The sequence below is a fragment of the Rhinoraja longicauda genome, chromosome 32 (assembly GCF_053455715.1).
Source record: "Rhinoraja longicauda isolate Sanriku21f chromosome 32, sRhiLon1.1, whole genome shotgun sequence".
NCBI lineage: Eukaryota > Metazoa > Chordata > Chondrichthyes > Rajiformes > Arhynchobatidae > Rhinoraja > Rhinoraja longicauda.
The window spans coordinates 23,449,168-23,464,613 of NC_135984.1; the positions used below are offsets into that span (position 1 = coordinate 23,449,168).

The 15,446-nt window shown below is 48.3% G+C and overlaps 1 protein-coding gene across 2 annotated transcripts in view; it reads right to left on the reverse strand.

The window, feature by feature from the left end:
* Window positions 1–1,783: 1,783 nt before the first annotated feature.
* Window positions 1,784–15,446, reverse strand: part of LOC144608702 (uncharacterized) — a 21,122-nt gene continuing 7,459 nt past the window's right edge. For both annotated transcript variants that reach the window (XM_078426713.1, XM_078426712.1), the window contains 4 exons: window positions 11,122–11,178; window positions 8,024–8,063; window positions 4,548–4,756; window positions 1,784–3,847 (listed from right to left, as the gene is read on the reverse strand). In XM_078426713.1, coding sequence (XP_078282839.1) covers window positions 3,108–3,847; window positions 4,548–4,756; window positions 8,024–8,063; window positions 11,122–11,178 — 1,046 coding nt within the window. In that variant the 3' untranslated portion in view covers window positions 1,784–3,107. The remainder of the gene's footprint in view (window positions 3,848–4,547; window positions 4,757–8,023; window positions 8,064–11,121; window positions 11,179–15,446) is intronic.

Consider the following 15,446-nt stretch of genomic DNA (forward strand, 5'->3'; position numbering starts at 1 on the left):
AAATGAAGATCTCGAAGAAAACACACGCTGTCACGGGGAGCACGTACAAACTCCGTACAGACAGCACCCGTAGTAGGGATCGAACTGGGTCTCTGGTGCTATAAGCGTTGCAAGGCAGCAACTCTACCGCTGCACCACATGGCCGCCAAATTGTTGAACCTACCGATTTTTCAACCAATGATTTATTTGTTTTGCTATTTCTTCTCTACTCAAGCTGATTCTACTTATTCTCCTGAACCAAGATCATTTCTCATTGAGGCAGCATCTCTACCAGCTGCATGACTGATATCTTCTGAGGCGGTCCCTTAGCATTAAGGATAACTTCCTTCTCATCCAGACCTGTGGCGATTCAGATGGCTGAAGAGTCCTCTTTGGTATCTGCAGACTCTGCCACAAGTCGGACAAGTAGTCCATGATGGGATGGGTGGGATGGGTTTTGGATGTTGACACACACTCTTATCATAAATGCTGAAGGTGTTTGTGTTTTCCTGAACCCTCCTTTATTCCGAGCACTCATGAACCAGTGACTCATCATGAGTTAACAAAGACATTATACTTTTCAAGGAGACTTTGGGAACATCAGTGCTGTGGTTTATCCACCATCCAGGAATTCTTTTAACTCTTTGATGGAATTTTGAGTAGTTTAGTTCAGCGATACAGCATGGAAACAGGCTCTTCGGCCCACTGAGTTCGCACCGACCAGCGATCCCCGCACATTAACCCTATCCCACACACACTAGGAACAACTTACATTTATACCAAGCCAATTAACCTACAAACCTGTACATCTTTGGAGTATGGGAGGAAACTAAAGATCTTGGAGAAAACCCATGCAGGTCACGGGGGGAACGTACAAATTCTGTACAGGCAACCATCATAACTAACTAGAGAGCAGTCCTGACCTACCATCTACCTCATTGGAGACCCTCAATCGGACTTTTCTGGACCTAATCTTGCACTAAACGTTATTCCCTGCATCCTGCAACTGTACACTGTGGGCGGTTTGATTGTAATCACGTACAGTCTTTACACTAACTGGATAGCACTCAATAAAACAGCTTTTCACTGTACCTCGGTACACGTGACAATAAACTAAACTAAACTAAATACAGCATAAACCGCTCAACGTGAAAGTGTAATAAACAGTCGGCAATCCACTAAATGGTCTGTGTGAGAACGTTAACGCCTGTGAAACCCCAAAGAAGTGGCAGGCAGAAGTCAAAGGTTAAGGATTTGAGGTGATTTATGTTGCAAGGAAGGATGAGGGGAGACAATGTTGGTCGAACGATGCAAGAGACAGGCCATGTTTGTTTGGAAGGGTTGGCTAACAGGGTGGCACGGTGGCGCAGCGGTAGAGTTGCTGCCTTACAGCGAATGCAGTGCCGGAGACTTAGGTTCGATCCTGATTACGGGTGCCGTCTGTACGGAGTTTGCACGTTCTCCCCAGCGTGGGTTTTCTCCGAGATCTTCGGTTTCCTCCCACACTCGAAAGACGTACAGGTACGCAGGTTAATTGGCTGGGCAAATGTAAAAATTGTCTGTAGTGGGTATAGGATAGTGTTAGTGTGCGGGGATCGCTGGGCGGCACAGACCCGGTGGGCCGAAGGGCCTGTTTCTGCGCTGTATCTCTAAATCTAAAAAAATCACTTCGCAAGCGTATTGGATCACTAGTTTTATAAACAGAGATACTTGGTGCAAAATAAAAATCAGAAACTGGTGTTAAATCTGTACCATTAAAAAAATGTAGTTTAATGCATTCTACAACTGTTGATGCAATTATGAAGTCACAGCTTTGTAAAGAGCCTTGGGATCACTGACTCCATGACGTTAATGAAGCAACCATTTACACAATTCCCATTTTATTCTCCCTACGTTCAAACAACTACACACTTGGGGCGATTTTGATGCCCAATTACATTGCTAATTCATACTTTATGGGATGCCGGAGAAAGTCAGAGCACCCAGAGGATATCCGGATGACAGGGGGAACATGCAAACTCCGCACAGGCAGCAGGGGTGATGAGGATTAAAGCTGGGTCACTGTGACTGTGGGGTGAGGCTTCACGAGCTGCACCACTGTGTAATCGCTGCTACCCATTACAACATTCCTGGAGAGTTTGAGAGCGGAGATGGCAGGAGCAAGTGCAGTGGAAACCGCACTTTTCTCTGCTGGTAAGGTGTTGATGGGAAGAGCCAGAAGTGATATGAAGATTTTTTTTTTAAATCAATTTTGCAAATGTGTCAGGATTTGGGATGATATGATATGATATTTGGTGATATGGACTCAATGGGAAGTTTCAGAAATGAGTCAATGAATTAATGAAAGATCACAAGGATATTGGCAAAGAGAAATAATAAAAGATCACAAGGATATTGGCAAAGAGCAAGGTTGGGGGAAATACTTGGATTTTTCTTTGAAAAATCTAATGCAGATTTGCTCTTGTTAGATTGTAAGATACAGCATGGAAACAGGCCCTTCGACCCACCAAATCCATGCTGACCATCGAGCACCCCGTTCACACTAGTTCTATGTTATTCCACCTTCACATCCACTCCCTAAACGCTGGGACAATTTACCGAGGTCAACTGACCCACAAACCCACGCGTCTTTGGGAGGTGGGAGGAAACCAGAGCACCCATAAGAAACCCACGTGGTCATTGGCAGAGCATGACAACTCCACACAGACAGCACCCGAGGTCAGGATCGAACCCGGGACTCCGGCATTGTGAGGCAGCAGCTCCACTCGATGCACCCCTGCTTTTCGATGGTTTTATAAATCATCGTGTGTGGTTATAGAGTACAGCAAACTCTCACATCACCACCCTTACTACTGGGACAGCAGTTCACTAACAGGCAAAATGCTGCCTGTGGTTCTTTGTTTTGAACGGTCCCTTTTGCTTTTGCCTTCGTTTTATAAACACATCGTGATTTGCGTTGAAAGTCAAGTTTTTTTATCCAGGGATGAAGAGGAGAGTGGGATGCTGCAGGGCATCTAATCCTTGGTGATTTTGGCTTGACGTATTTATTAGTTTCGCATCAGACATATCCCCGAGAAACCAATCGCTGACTGGTCCAAGGATTAAAACTCATCCTGCCTACATTGGTATCATGTCCCCCCCTGCAAACCTCCGTTTGCAAGGTATTCTGGACTTGCAGGCGATGTGTTGGGCTGCTCTGGTAGCTCTGGGGAAATCATGAGATGCGTTGACTCCTGTGCATTGATGTGCAGGTCCTCTGAGCCACCAGAGTTGGGAACGACCTCCTGCTCCGAGGGTGATGGCATGGGTTTGGAGCACTCCGAGTGTTCGTGGGGAAACTCCATTCCCGGAGACTGGGGTGCCGTTGGCGTTGTGTTGAGGGAGTCAAGTTTGGACTTCCCGGATTCTGCATTCGACGTCTTCTTGGTCATGCCCCCGCTAGATTGCTGAACCTCTTCCCCCTTGGGGTGTGGACTCTCTAAGATTTGTCCGTCTCGAGGATCGAAGGCCTGTTCACAACCTTCTCCTGAGCCTTGAGGCTTGGTTTTCACACAGTCCACCTTTGCAGGGCAACCTTCAGACTGATCCAGCCCCGAGCTTGCTTTGCCTGTCGTTTCTTTCCTTTGCTTCGGATTGCCCAGCTCCTTGGGCGCTCCGTACAAGCACAACTTGGTAATCGTTTTCCGCAGTTTCTGAACTGCTTTGCCTCCCGGGTGCTTCCCTTCCTGCCATTCCTTGGACTTCTCGGGACTGAAGGAGAACTGGTGGGCAGGACCGATCTTCATCACCGGCCTTTTGGAGACACGGGAGTAGAGTGAGGTCAGGGCGTTCGCCATGGTCGTCAGGACCTCAATTTGCCGGAAACGACCTGGAAAACAAGGACAAACAAGCAGGGTCAATAGGAAGCCCTTGTCCCACTCACTGGCCTGACCTGCTGAGTTACTCCAGCATTTTGTGTCTATCATCACTGTTAGAGGTTGATATTGAAGTATCAATGGTGAAATACTGGTGCATGAGCTGTGAGTTAAAGTGACTGTACTCCTATTGCAGAGTACTCTGGAGCATCATCTGTGGAGAGATGACATTCGAGTTTCAAGGGGAGGGTTGCAGCTCTAGAGCCTTAAGACTTGGGCTAGAGCTTTAGTGATGTTTGTCTCCAGATTCTCAATGGACAAGTTATACATCAAATCATGAATGGCAGTAATTGGGGTTGGAGGTACCAATTTCTGTGGGAGAACTATTTCCATTAGAGTCACAGAAAGGTAAGCCTTCTAGGAAAATAACTGCAGATGCTGGTTTAAATCGAAGGTAGACACAAAATGCTGGAGTAACTCAGCGGGTCAGGCAGCATCTCAGGAGAAAGGGAATGGGTGACGTTTCGGATCGAGACCCTTCTTCAGGCTGATCACATTTCGGGTCGAGACCCTTCTTCAGAAGTCTGAAGAAGGGTCTCGACCTGAAAGGTCACCCATTCCTTCTCTCCTGAGAAGCTGCCTGACCTGCTGAGTTACTCCAGCATTTTGTGTCCCTTGGTGCACTTCCATCCTTGTCATTAATTTGTAACTCACTTGCGAGTGTGTAACTGGGATTTTCCTCCCCCAGTCTCTTCACCTGAGCTTCCAAGAAGACCCTGAAGTTAATTCCATTCGCATGGGAGGTGTAGCTGAAAAAGCGAGGCGGAATTTTTGCTGTAATATTCGGCTCTTCCATTCCAAAGCCAAGGTTGTACAGAATATCTTCCGGGTCCTCCTGGTATAAATCCAGTATCTGAGAGATGCTAGAAAAAAATATTATAATAATATTGTAAGTATACCGCGCAAATGCCCATACTTCACTTCCAGCAGGCAGAGTGAATCTTTGTAACCTGTTCTTTCTGTGAAGCATTCAGCATAAGTCCCAATAACCCCAAGAAACTATTCACTGGAAATTCAACGGCCTGTTCTCAATGGAGATATTTAGGCTAAATGTCAAGGGACTGATTTCTGAGAATCTATATATTTTTTTAGTTTTAGTTTTAGCGATGCAGCATGGAAACAGGTTCTTCGGCCCACCAAGTCCGTGCTAACCCACAATCACCCCAACACTAGTTCTATCCTACACACTAGGGACAATTTACAGAAGCCAATTAACCTGCAAACCTGCACATCTTTGGAATGTGGGAGGAAGCCAGAGCACCCGGACAAACCCCACGCGGTCACAGGGAGAACGTACAAACTCCATACAGACAGAAACCATAGTCAGGATCAAACTCGGGTCTCTGGCGCTGTGAGGCAGCAATTCTACCAGCAATTCTACCACTGCGCCACTGTGCCACCCTGCATGTACTTCCAAGGAACTAGTCCCTGCAAGTCTCAACAAGTACTTCATGATGTAAAGCGGACAGGCAGAGTTTAGAGGTGGACACAAAATGCTGGAGCAACTCAGCGGGTCAGGCAGCATCTTGGGAGAGAAGGAATGGGTGACGTTTCGGGTCGACACCCTTCTTCAGACTGAGTTTAGAAGTATATGGGTCAAATGGGACCAGTGTAGATGGGGCATTTTGTTTAGCTTGGAATAGTTGGGCCAAAGGGCCTGTTTCTATGCTGTATAAGTTCATGACTCTATGACTCAAAATATCAACACAGGTTCATCTTCGAGAACTGTCAACGCCATGAGCTTCTGGTGAATTATTCACCTGCAAATCTCACACTCAAGAGTGGCAGTGACCCAGATTAGGGCCAGTGGACCCAGTGACTGGCAGTGACCCAGAGTAGGGCCAGTGGACCCAGTGAGTGGCAGTGACCCAGAGTAAGGCCAGTGGACCCAGTGACTGGCAGTGACCCAGGGTAGGGCCAGTGGACCCAGTGAGTGGCAGTGACCCAGAGTAGGGCCAGTGGACCCAGTGAGTGGCAGTGACCCAGAGAAGGGCCAGTGGACCCAGTGAGTGGCAGTGACCCAGAGTAGGGCCAGTGGACCCAGTGAGTGGCAGTGACCCAGAGTAGGGCCAGTAGATCCAGTGAGTGGCAGTGACCCAGATTAGGGCCAGTGGACCCAGTGACTGGCAGTGACCCAGAGTAGGGCCAGTGGACCCAGTGAGTGGCAGTGACCCAGAGTAAGGCCAGTGGACCCAGTGACTGGCAGTGACCCAGAGTAGGGCCAGTGGACCCAGTGAGTGGCAGTTACCCAGAGTAGGGCCAGTGGACCCAGTGCGCGGCAGTGACCCAGAGTAGGGCCAGTGGACCCAGTGAGTGGCAGTGACCCAGAGTAGGGCCAGTAGATCCAGTGACTGGCAGTGACCCAGAGTAGGGCCAGTGGATCCAGTGACTGGCAGTGACCCAGAGTAGGGCCAGTACAGAGGAGGCCATTAACAGCAGGAAGAAAGGAGAGGAACCAGAGGTCAAGAACAGACTAGCAGAGGACATGATCAACAGCAGAAACAGACAGTGAGGTCCCAGGACAACAAGTACGTGATAAGATGGAGCAAATTAATTTTATTTTCTCCATCGACCAGAAAGTTTCACTTCATTGAAGAGCTGAGAAATTTAGAGAAAAAGAGTCAGTCATGGTAACTGAAACAGCGGGAAACTAATCGAAGGTATTTATTCACAAAATGCTGGAGTAACTCAGCAGGTCAGGCAGCATCTCAGGAGAGAAGGAATGGGTGACGTTTCGGGTCGAGACCCTTCTTCAGACTGATGTCAGGGGGTTGGAACAAAGAAAGGATATAGGTGGAGACAGGAAGACCGTGGGAGAACTGGGAAGGGGGAGGGGAAGAGAACTGAGATGAGGAAAAACTTTTTCAGTCAGAGAGTTGTGGATCTGTGGAATTCTCTGCCTCAGAAGGCAGTGGAGGCCAATTCTCTGAATGCATTCAAGAGCGAGCTAGATAGAGCTCTTAAGGATAGCGGAGTCAGGGGGTATGGGGAGAAGGCAGGAACGGGGTACTGATTGAGAATGGTCAGCCATGATCACATTGAATGGTGGTGCTGGCTCGAAGGGCCGAACGGCCTCCTCCTGCATCTATTGTCTATTGACAGAGGAACTATCTAAAGTTAGAGTTAAACTCATTCATATTTTAAATCTCTTGTTTACATCCATTAACTAAATTAGGGTGGCACAGTGGTGCAGTTGGTATAGCTGCTGCCTCACAGCGCCAGAGACCCGAGGTTCCTCCAGATGCTTCATTGTCCTCCCCAAGAGGTTTGTGTTTGTAGGTTAATTGGCTCTCTGTAAATTGCCCTTAGTGTGTAGGGAGTGGAAGAGAAATTGGAATAACATGGAACTGGTGTGAATGGGTGATTGCTGGTAGGATAGGCAGGTGGCACTGAGGTAAATGATTGATCATAAATGTATTAAACAGAGAAGTGGACAAGTTGGACCAGTGTAGATGGGGCATCTTGGTTGGCATGGACAGGTTGGGCCGAAATCTAAAGGACACAAAGGGCTAAATGACCTACTCGTGCTGTAAGAAAATAACTGCAGATGCGGCACGGTAGCGCAGCGGTAGAGTTGCTGCTTTACAGCGAATGCAGCGCCGGAGACTCAGGTTCGATCCTGACTACGGGTGCTGCACTGTAAGGAGTTTGTACGTTCTCCCCGTGACCTGCGTGGGTTTTCTCCGAGATCTTCGGTTTCCTCCCACACTCCAAAGACGTACAGGTATGTAGGTTAATTGGCTGGGTAAATGTAAAAATTGTCCCTAGTGGGTGTAGGATAGTGTTAATGTACGGGGATCGCTGGGCGGCGCGGACTTGGTGGGCCGAAAAAGGCCTGTTTCCGGCTGTATATATATGATATGATATGATATGATGAAATCGAAGGTATTGAAGGGTCTCGACCCGAAACGTCACCCATTCCTTCTCTCCTGAGTTGCTGCCTGACCCGCTGAGTTACTCCAGCATTTTGTGAATAAATACTCGTGCTGTTGTCTATTCATCTCTATTCTTAAACTCCACATGTACAGCAGCCGAGGCCAGGATCGAACCTGCGTCTCTGGTGTTGTGAGGCAGCAGCTCAGCAACGTATCTTGCTTGCAAGCAACAGAGTGAGTTCAACCTCGACTTACCCCAATGACTTTGACTGATTCGGACTCCGTGACACATTGCCTGGGGGGGGGGGGGGGGGAGTACAGAAACAGTCAGTTATTATTTACCACATATTTCCGATCTTCGGTCTTTGGATTTCCTTTTAAACCCATTCTTGGGGAATTAATAACATGTCCAAACCTCCGGATGACACACAGTTTGTAAATGTGGCAGCATAATGCAAGAGGACATAGTTAGTGTGGCAGAATGTATTGAACCCAGTGAAGTGTGAGGTGATACACTGTGGTAGCAGGAGTACGTTGAGACATTGTCCACTGAACGTCTGTGAAGGAACAAAAGGTTTTGGATGATAATCTGTGCATATCCTTGAAGCTAGCAATATGTCTTGGAAGCATTTGGGACTCTGGGATTCATGACAGAGGCAAAGAGTATTAAAAAAACGGGGAATTGATGTTGAACGTATATAAAACGCACTGGGGTACAGTTACCAGCACTATCATACACAACAGGGACAATTGACAATTTTTGCAGAAGTCAATTAACCTACAAACTTGTGGTTATATCTTGGGAGGAAACTGGAGCACCTGGAGAAAACCCACGCGGTCACAGGCAGAACGTACAAACCCCGTACAGACAGCGCCCAGAGTCAGGATTGAACCAGGCCCCTGGTGCTGTAAGGCAGCAACTCTACCGCTGCGCCACTGTGCCACATATAGTTTCAACTACAACGTTAGATACAAGAAGCCGAGAATGGTCCCCGAAGAGTAAGGAGGTTTGACTGCGGAGTTATATATAGATTCATGGCTTTGTGGGAATAGACATCGGGAAGCAATTCCCATTGGCAGATCCCTCAGGCAGCCTGGGCACTGGTTTAATATTGTTGGATAAAAGATACAGGATTGACATGAGGGAACTTTCTCTGTGCAGAGGGTGGGGATCGTCTGGAACTCACTGACACAGGGTTGGGGAACGCCAGGCTTTACACTTGAGTCTGTGGAGCATGAGCAGAACAATGGGATCAATCGGATCATCCCACGAGAAGTCAGCAGAGACTTGATGGACTGAATGGCCTTGTTCTGTACTGTGACAATTTTATGATTTTGTTATGTGGAGAACGTTCTGTGAGGAACAGAAGAGTTCAAGGTTCAAGGTTTCAAGGTCAGTTTATTGTCACATGTACCAATTAAGGTCCAGTGGAATTTGAGTTACCATACAGCCATACTAAGTGAAAAGCAACATGACACACACCCACATAAAAGTTAGCGTAAACATCCACCACAGTGGATTCCACGTTCCTCACTGTGATGGAAGGCAATAAAGTTCAATCCGCTTCCTCTTTGTTCTCCCGTGGTCGGGCCAGTCGAACCTTCTGCAGTCGGGGCAATTAAAGATTGAAGCCACCCGTTGGGGTGACCGAAACTCCTGCGTCGGTGCGGTTGAAACTCTCTCCGCGGCATGGAGCTCCTGAGTCGGCCTCTTCTTACCAGAGACCGCGGCCTTCACGATGTTACAGACCACAGGCCCCGCGGTTGGAGCTTCGATCCCCGGCAAGCTCCACGATGTTAAAGTCGCGCAGACTCCCGCGGCTTGGAGGGCCGGTCGGTCTCCAGCAAAGACCGCCAACTCCACGACGTTAGGCCGCAGACGGGACGGAGATACGATACCGAGAAAAATCGCACCTCCGTCGAAGTAAGAGATTGAAAAAAAGTTTCCCCCAACCCCCACTCCCCCCCCCCCCACATAAAACAAACCAAGGAACACTACGATATACTTATTAACACGTACTAAACATAACAAAAAGAAGAAAGGACAGACAGATTGTTGGTGAGGCAGCCACTGCTGATGGTGCCACCCTGTGAGGAGCAGAAGAGCTGGCTGGCACAGTGGACCAGTGGTAGAGTTCCTGCCTCACAACACAACACACATCATTGTGGACGATCAGCCACGATCACAATGAATGGCGGTGCTGGCTCGAGGGGCTGAATGGCCTCCTCCTGCACATATTTTCTATGTTAACACCACAGACCCAGGTTCCATCCTGACCTCGGGTGGTGGCTGTGTGGTTTGTACGTTCTCCCTGTGACTGAGTTGGATTTCCCCGGGTGCTCCGGTTTCCTCCCACACTCCAAACACATGCAGGTTTGTAGGTTAATTGGCTTCCCTAAACCGTCCCTAGTGTGTAAGGTGGAAAAGTGGGGTAACACAGAGCTAGTGAATGGGTGATTGATGGTCGGTGTGTACTCAGTGGGCCGAAGGGTCTGTTTCCACACACTTTCTCTAAACTAAATATAGGTGTTCAACTTCATCAAATTTGTTAACAGACCATGGAGCAACTCCTTGTGATGGTGGAAGGGAAAGATCCACAGAATACAGGTTTAAGAAGAATAGCAAAAACAACTTGATAAAAAATAGTTTATATCAAGTGAGTAGATCTGATCTGGAATTCAATGGCTTGTTGGGTGTAAAATTAAACATCGAACAGTTGGATGTAGAACAAAATCGTTTGGGTTTTTTAAAAGGAATTGGATAAATGCTAAAAGCGTAGAAAGGAACTGCAGATGCTGGTTTAAACCGAAGATAAACACAAAATGCTGGAGTAACTCAGCGGGACAGGCAGCATCTCTGGAGAGAAGGAATGGGTGACGTTTCAGGTCGAGAAGCTTCTTCTGAAGGAGGGTCTCAACCCGAAACGTCACCCATTTCTTCTCTCCAGAGATGCTGCCTGTCCCGCTGAGTTAGAAACATAGAAACATAGAAAATAGGTGCAGGAGTAGGCCATTCGGCCCTTCGAACCTGCACCGCCATTCAATATGATCATGGCTGATCATCCAACTCAGTATCCCGTACCTGCCTTCTCTCCATACCCCCTGATCCCTTTAGCCACAAGGGCCACATCTAACTCCCTTACTCCAACATTTTGAGTCTACCTTCTGGATAAATGCTAAAAGTGGGAAAACATGCAGCACCTTGAAGAAGGAAGGTGGGTGTGCAGTTAATTGAATCGACTGCCCTCAGCAGTGATAAAGATTGGCTGGACCTGAATGGAGACCGGCTGTGTTTTCCAATCTATGATTCCATGGAATGGTTTTTCCAAGCAGAAATGTAAAAGGGAACTCACCCTTGATCGCCATACTCAGGTTACCTTCAGCCTCATTCGCAGCACGCAAACCCGCATCTGTCGGAAAACACAGGAGTCATCCTCAGTCGGGACAAGTGCCCACACAGTCGGGACACAGCTACAAGTCGGGACAAGTGCCCACACAGTCGGAACAAGTGCCCACCCGGTCACAGTGCCCACCCGGTCGTGACAAGTGCCCACACAGTCGTGACAAGTGCCCAAACAGTCGGGACAAGTGCCTACACGGTCGGGACAAGTGCCCACACGGTCACAGTGCCCACACAGTCGTGACAAGTGCCCACATGGTCGTGACAAGTGCCCACACAGTCGTGACAAGTGCCCACACGGTCGGGACACAGCTACAAGTCGTGACAAGTGCCCACACAGTCGTGACAAGTGCCCATACGGTCGGGACAAGTGCCCACATCCTCAACCCCACCCTCCACTCTCACTGATGTCCGAATTAAATGTCAGCAACTTGAAACATTAACTGCGCTTCACTCTGCAGATGCTGCCTGACTTTCGAGATATAGCACGGAAACATAGAAACATTGAAAATAGGTGCAGGAGTAGGCCACTCACCCTTCCTGCCAGCACCGCCATTCAATATGATCATGGCTGATCATATAAAATCAGTACCCCGTTCCTGCTTTACCCCCCATATCCCTTGATTCCATTAAGCCCCAAGAGCGAAATCTAACTCTCTCTTCAAAACATCCAGTGAATCGGCCTCCACTGCCTTCCATGGCAGAGAATTCCACAGATTCACAACTCTCGGGGTGAAGAGGTTTTTCCTCATCTCAGTCCTAAATGCCCTTATACTTAAACTGTGGCCCCTGGTTCTGGACTCCCCCAACATGGGGAACATTTTTCCTGCATCTAGCTTGTCTAATCCCTTAAGAATTTTACATGTTTCGATAAGATCCCCTCTCATCCTAAATTTCAATGAATACAAGCTCAGTCAACCCATTCTTTCATCATATGTCGGTCCCGCCATCCCGGGAATTAACCTGGTGAACCTACGCTGCATTCCCTCAATAGCAAGAATATCCTTCTTCAAATTAGGAGACCAAAACTCCAGGTGTGGTCTCACCAGGGCCCTGTACAATTGCAGTAGGACCTCCTGCTCCTATTCTCAAATCCTCTCGCTAAGAAGGCCAACATGCCATTAGCTTTCTTCTGGCCCTTCGGCCCGCCGAGCGCAACAACCGCTGAACACCCAGGACACTAACACGATTGCTATTGAGGGCGTGCAGCGTAGGTTTACTAGGTTAATTGCCGGAATGGCGGGACTATCATATGTTGAAAGACTGGAGCGATTAGGCTTGTATACACTGGAATTTAGAAGGATGAGAGGAGATCTTATCGAAACGTATAAGATTATTAAGGGCACGTTAGAGGCAGGAAACATGTTCCCAATGTTGGGGGAGTCCAGAACCAGGGGCCACAGTTTAAGAATAAGGGGTAGGCCATTTAGAACGGAGATGAGGAAAAACTTTTTCAGTCAGAGAGTTGTGAATCTGTGGAATTCTCTGCCTCAGAAGGCAGTGGAGGCCAATTTTCTGAATGCATTCAAGAGAGAGCTAGATAGAGCTCTTAAGGATAGCGGAGTCAGGGGGTATGGGGAGAAGGCAGGAACGGGGTACTGATTGAGAATGATCAGCCATGATCACATTGAATAGCGGTGCTGACTCGAAGGGCCGAATGGCCTCCTCCTGCACCTATTGTCTATTGTCTATTATCCTACACACTAAGGACATTTTACAAATTTACTGAAGCCAATTAACATACAGACCTGGAAACTGGAACAACTGGAGAAAACCCACATGGTCACAGGGAGAACGTACAAACTCCATAAGGCAGGATCGAACCCGGGACTCTGCCACTGTGAGGCAGCAACACTACCGCTGTACCACCACTGTGAGGCAGCAACACTACTGCTCTACCACCACTGTGAGGCAGCAACACTACCGCTGTGCCACCGCTGTGAGGCAGCAACACTACCGCTGTGCCACCGCTGTGAGGCAGCAACACTACCGCTGTACCACCACTGTGAGGCAACAACACTACTGCTCTACCACCACTGTGAGGCAGCAACACTACCGCTGTACCACCACTGTGAGGCAGCAACACTACTGCTCTACCACTGCTGTGAGGCAGCAACATTACCGCTGTACCACTGTGCTGTCCCTGGCCATTTTCTCCACGTGCTCCAGTTTCCTCCTACACTACAAAGTCTTTGGTCCAGTTAGTTTGCCTGGTGCTTTACCCTGGGGATAATCATTGGTCCTTCCACCCCTTTGCCTCCTTGTCTCATACTCCCTCATGAATGTTTTTTAATATCTTTTTAAGGGGCCATTGTGAAGACAAGTGCAATATTTCTATTTAATGTCTTTATTTCCCATCTCATTGTTCCCCCTGTAAACATCCGTGCCACATCTTCCAAGGAACCAAGAATAATTTTTCTCTTCTTTTCAGTTTTCATGTCGTAATGGTTACAATTAGTTTTTATACTAATAGCTAATTTATTATTCTTCTTTCTTCCTTGTCATTGATTATCCTGGTTATCTTTTGCTTCTTTGTTCCAATTCCCAGCCTGGTTTCTCTTCAATTCACTCTGGGGCGGCACGGTGGCGCAGCGGTAGAGTTGCTGCCTTACAGCGCTAGAGACCCAAGTTCGATTCTGACCTCGGGTGCTGTCTGTACGGAGTTTGTACGTTCTCATCGTGGCCTGTGTGGGTTATCCCCGGGATCTCTGGTTTCCTCCCACTCCAAAGACGTACAGGTTTGTAGGTTAATTGGCTTGGTGTAATTGTAAATTGTCCCTAGTGTGTCGGGATAGTGTTAGTGTGCGGGGATCGCTGGTTGGCACGGACCTGTTGGGCCGAAGGACCTGTTTCAGCGCTGTATCTCTGAAGAACTAAACTGAACCATCCTTGGCCTCCTTGGTGAACTGGGGGCGGATTTGCATTCCTGTGGAGACCGCCGTCTAGAACTTCATCAGCAACTTTACTGGAACATTAAACCGACGTTGTGTGCTCAGCCCTGCCTATTGCAGCTCTAGGGAGACAGTGCGTGACCTTGGATGGTGATAGGTTTGTGGAGGCACGAGCGAGAAAACACTACCACATATGGGAAGTGGTGAGCTACTGATAGTTCCCCTGCAATGTTCAGCTGCGGCCAACATTTTACACAATACTCACAGCCCATAAAGCCACACACTGGGTCAGCATCCTCAACAACTTCTCTGTTGACCCCTTCCGCTTGCAAAACTAACTGGAGGTCATTTAGACAACCTCTCACCGCCCCCACCCCCAAAGCCATTCCCTCTCTTATTTCTCCCCCCCCCCTCCTTTCTTGTGCCTCACCTGGACTCCCACCTACTTCTCCTCTCCACCCTCCTCCCCACCTCCCCATTAATTTCTTTCCTCAGGCTTCATAACTCTATAAACCCTTCTGTCCTTATCTCTGGCCTTTGTTCCAACTGTCTGCTTATCTAAACAAAACCATCGGCGACACGGTGGCGCAGCGGTAGAGTTGCTGCCTTACAGCGAATGCAGCGCCGGAGACCCGGGTTCGATCCCGATTACGGGTGCTGTCTGTACGGAGTTTGTACGTTCTCCCCGTGACCTGCGTGGGTTTGCTCCGAGATCTTCGGTTTCCTCCCACACTCTACAAGACATACAGGTTTGAGGGTTACAAGGACATCCTTGTAATTGAGGCAGTGCAACGTAGGTTCACGAGATTGATCCCTGGGATGGTGGGACTGGCATATGAGGAAAGATTGAAAAGACTAGGCTGGTATTCACTGGAGTTTAGAAGGATGAGAGGGGATCTTATCGAAACATATAAAATTATAAAAGGACTGGACAGGCTAGATGCAGGAAAAATGTTCCCAATGTTGGGCGAGTCCAGAACCAGGGGCCACAGTCTTAGAATAAAGGGGAGGCCATTTAAAACTGAGGTGAGAAAAAACCTTTTCACCCAGAGATTTGTGAATTTGTGGAATTCTCTGCCACTGAGGGCAGTGGAGGCCAAATCACTGGATAGATTTAAGAGAGAGTTAGATAGAGCTCTCGGGGCTAGTGGAATCAAGGGATATGGGGAGAAGGTAGGCACGGGTTATTGATTGGGGACAATAGACAATAGACAATAGACAATAGGTGCAGGAGTAGGCCATTCAGCCCTTCGAGCCAGCACCGCCATTCAATGCGATCATGGCTGATCACTCTCAATCAGTACCCCGTTCCTGCCTTCTCCCCATACCCCCTCACTCCGCTATCCTTAAGAGCTCTATCCAGCTCTCTCTTGAAAGCATCCAACGA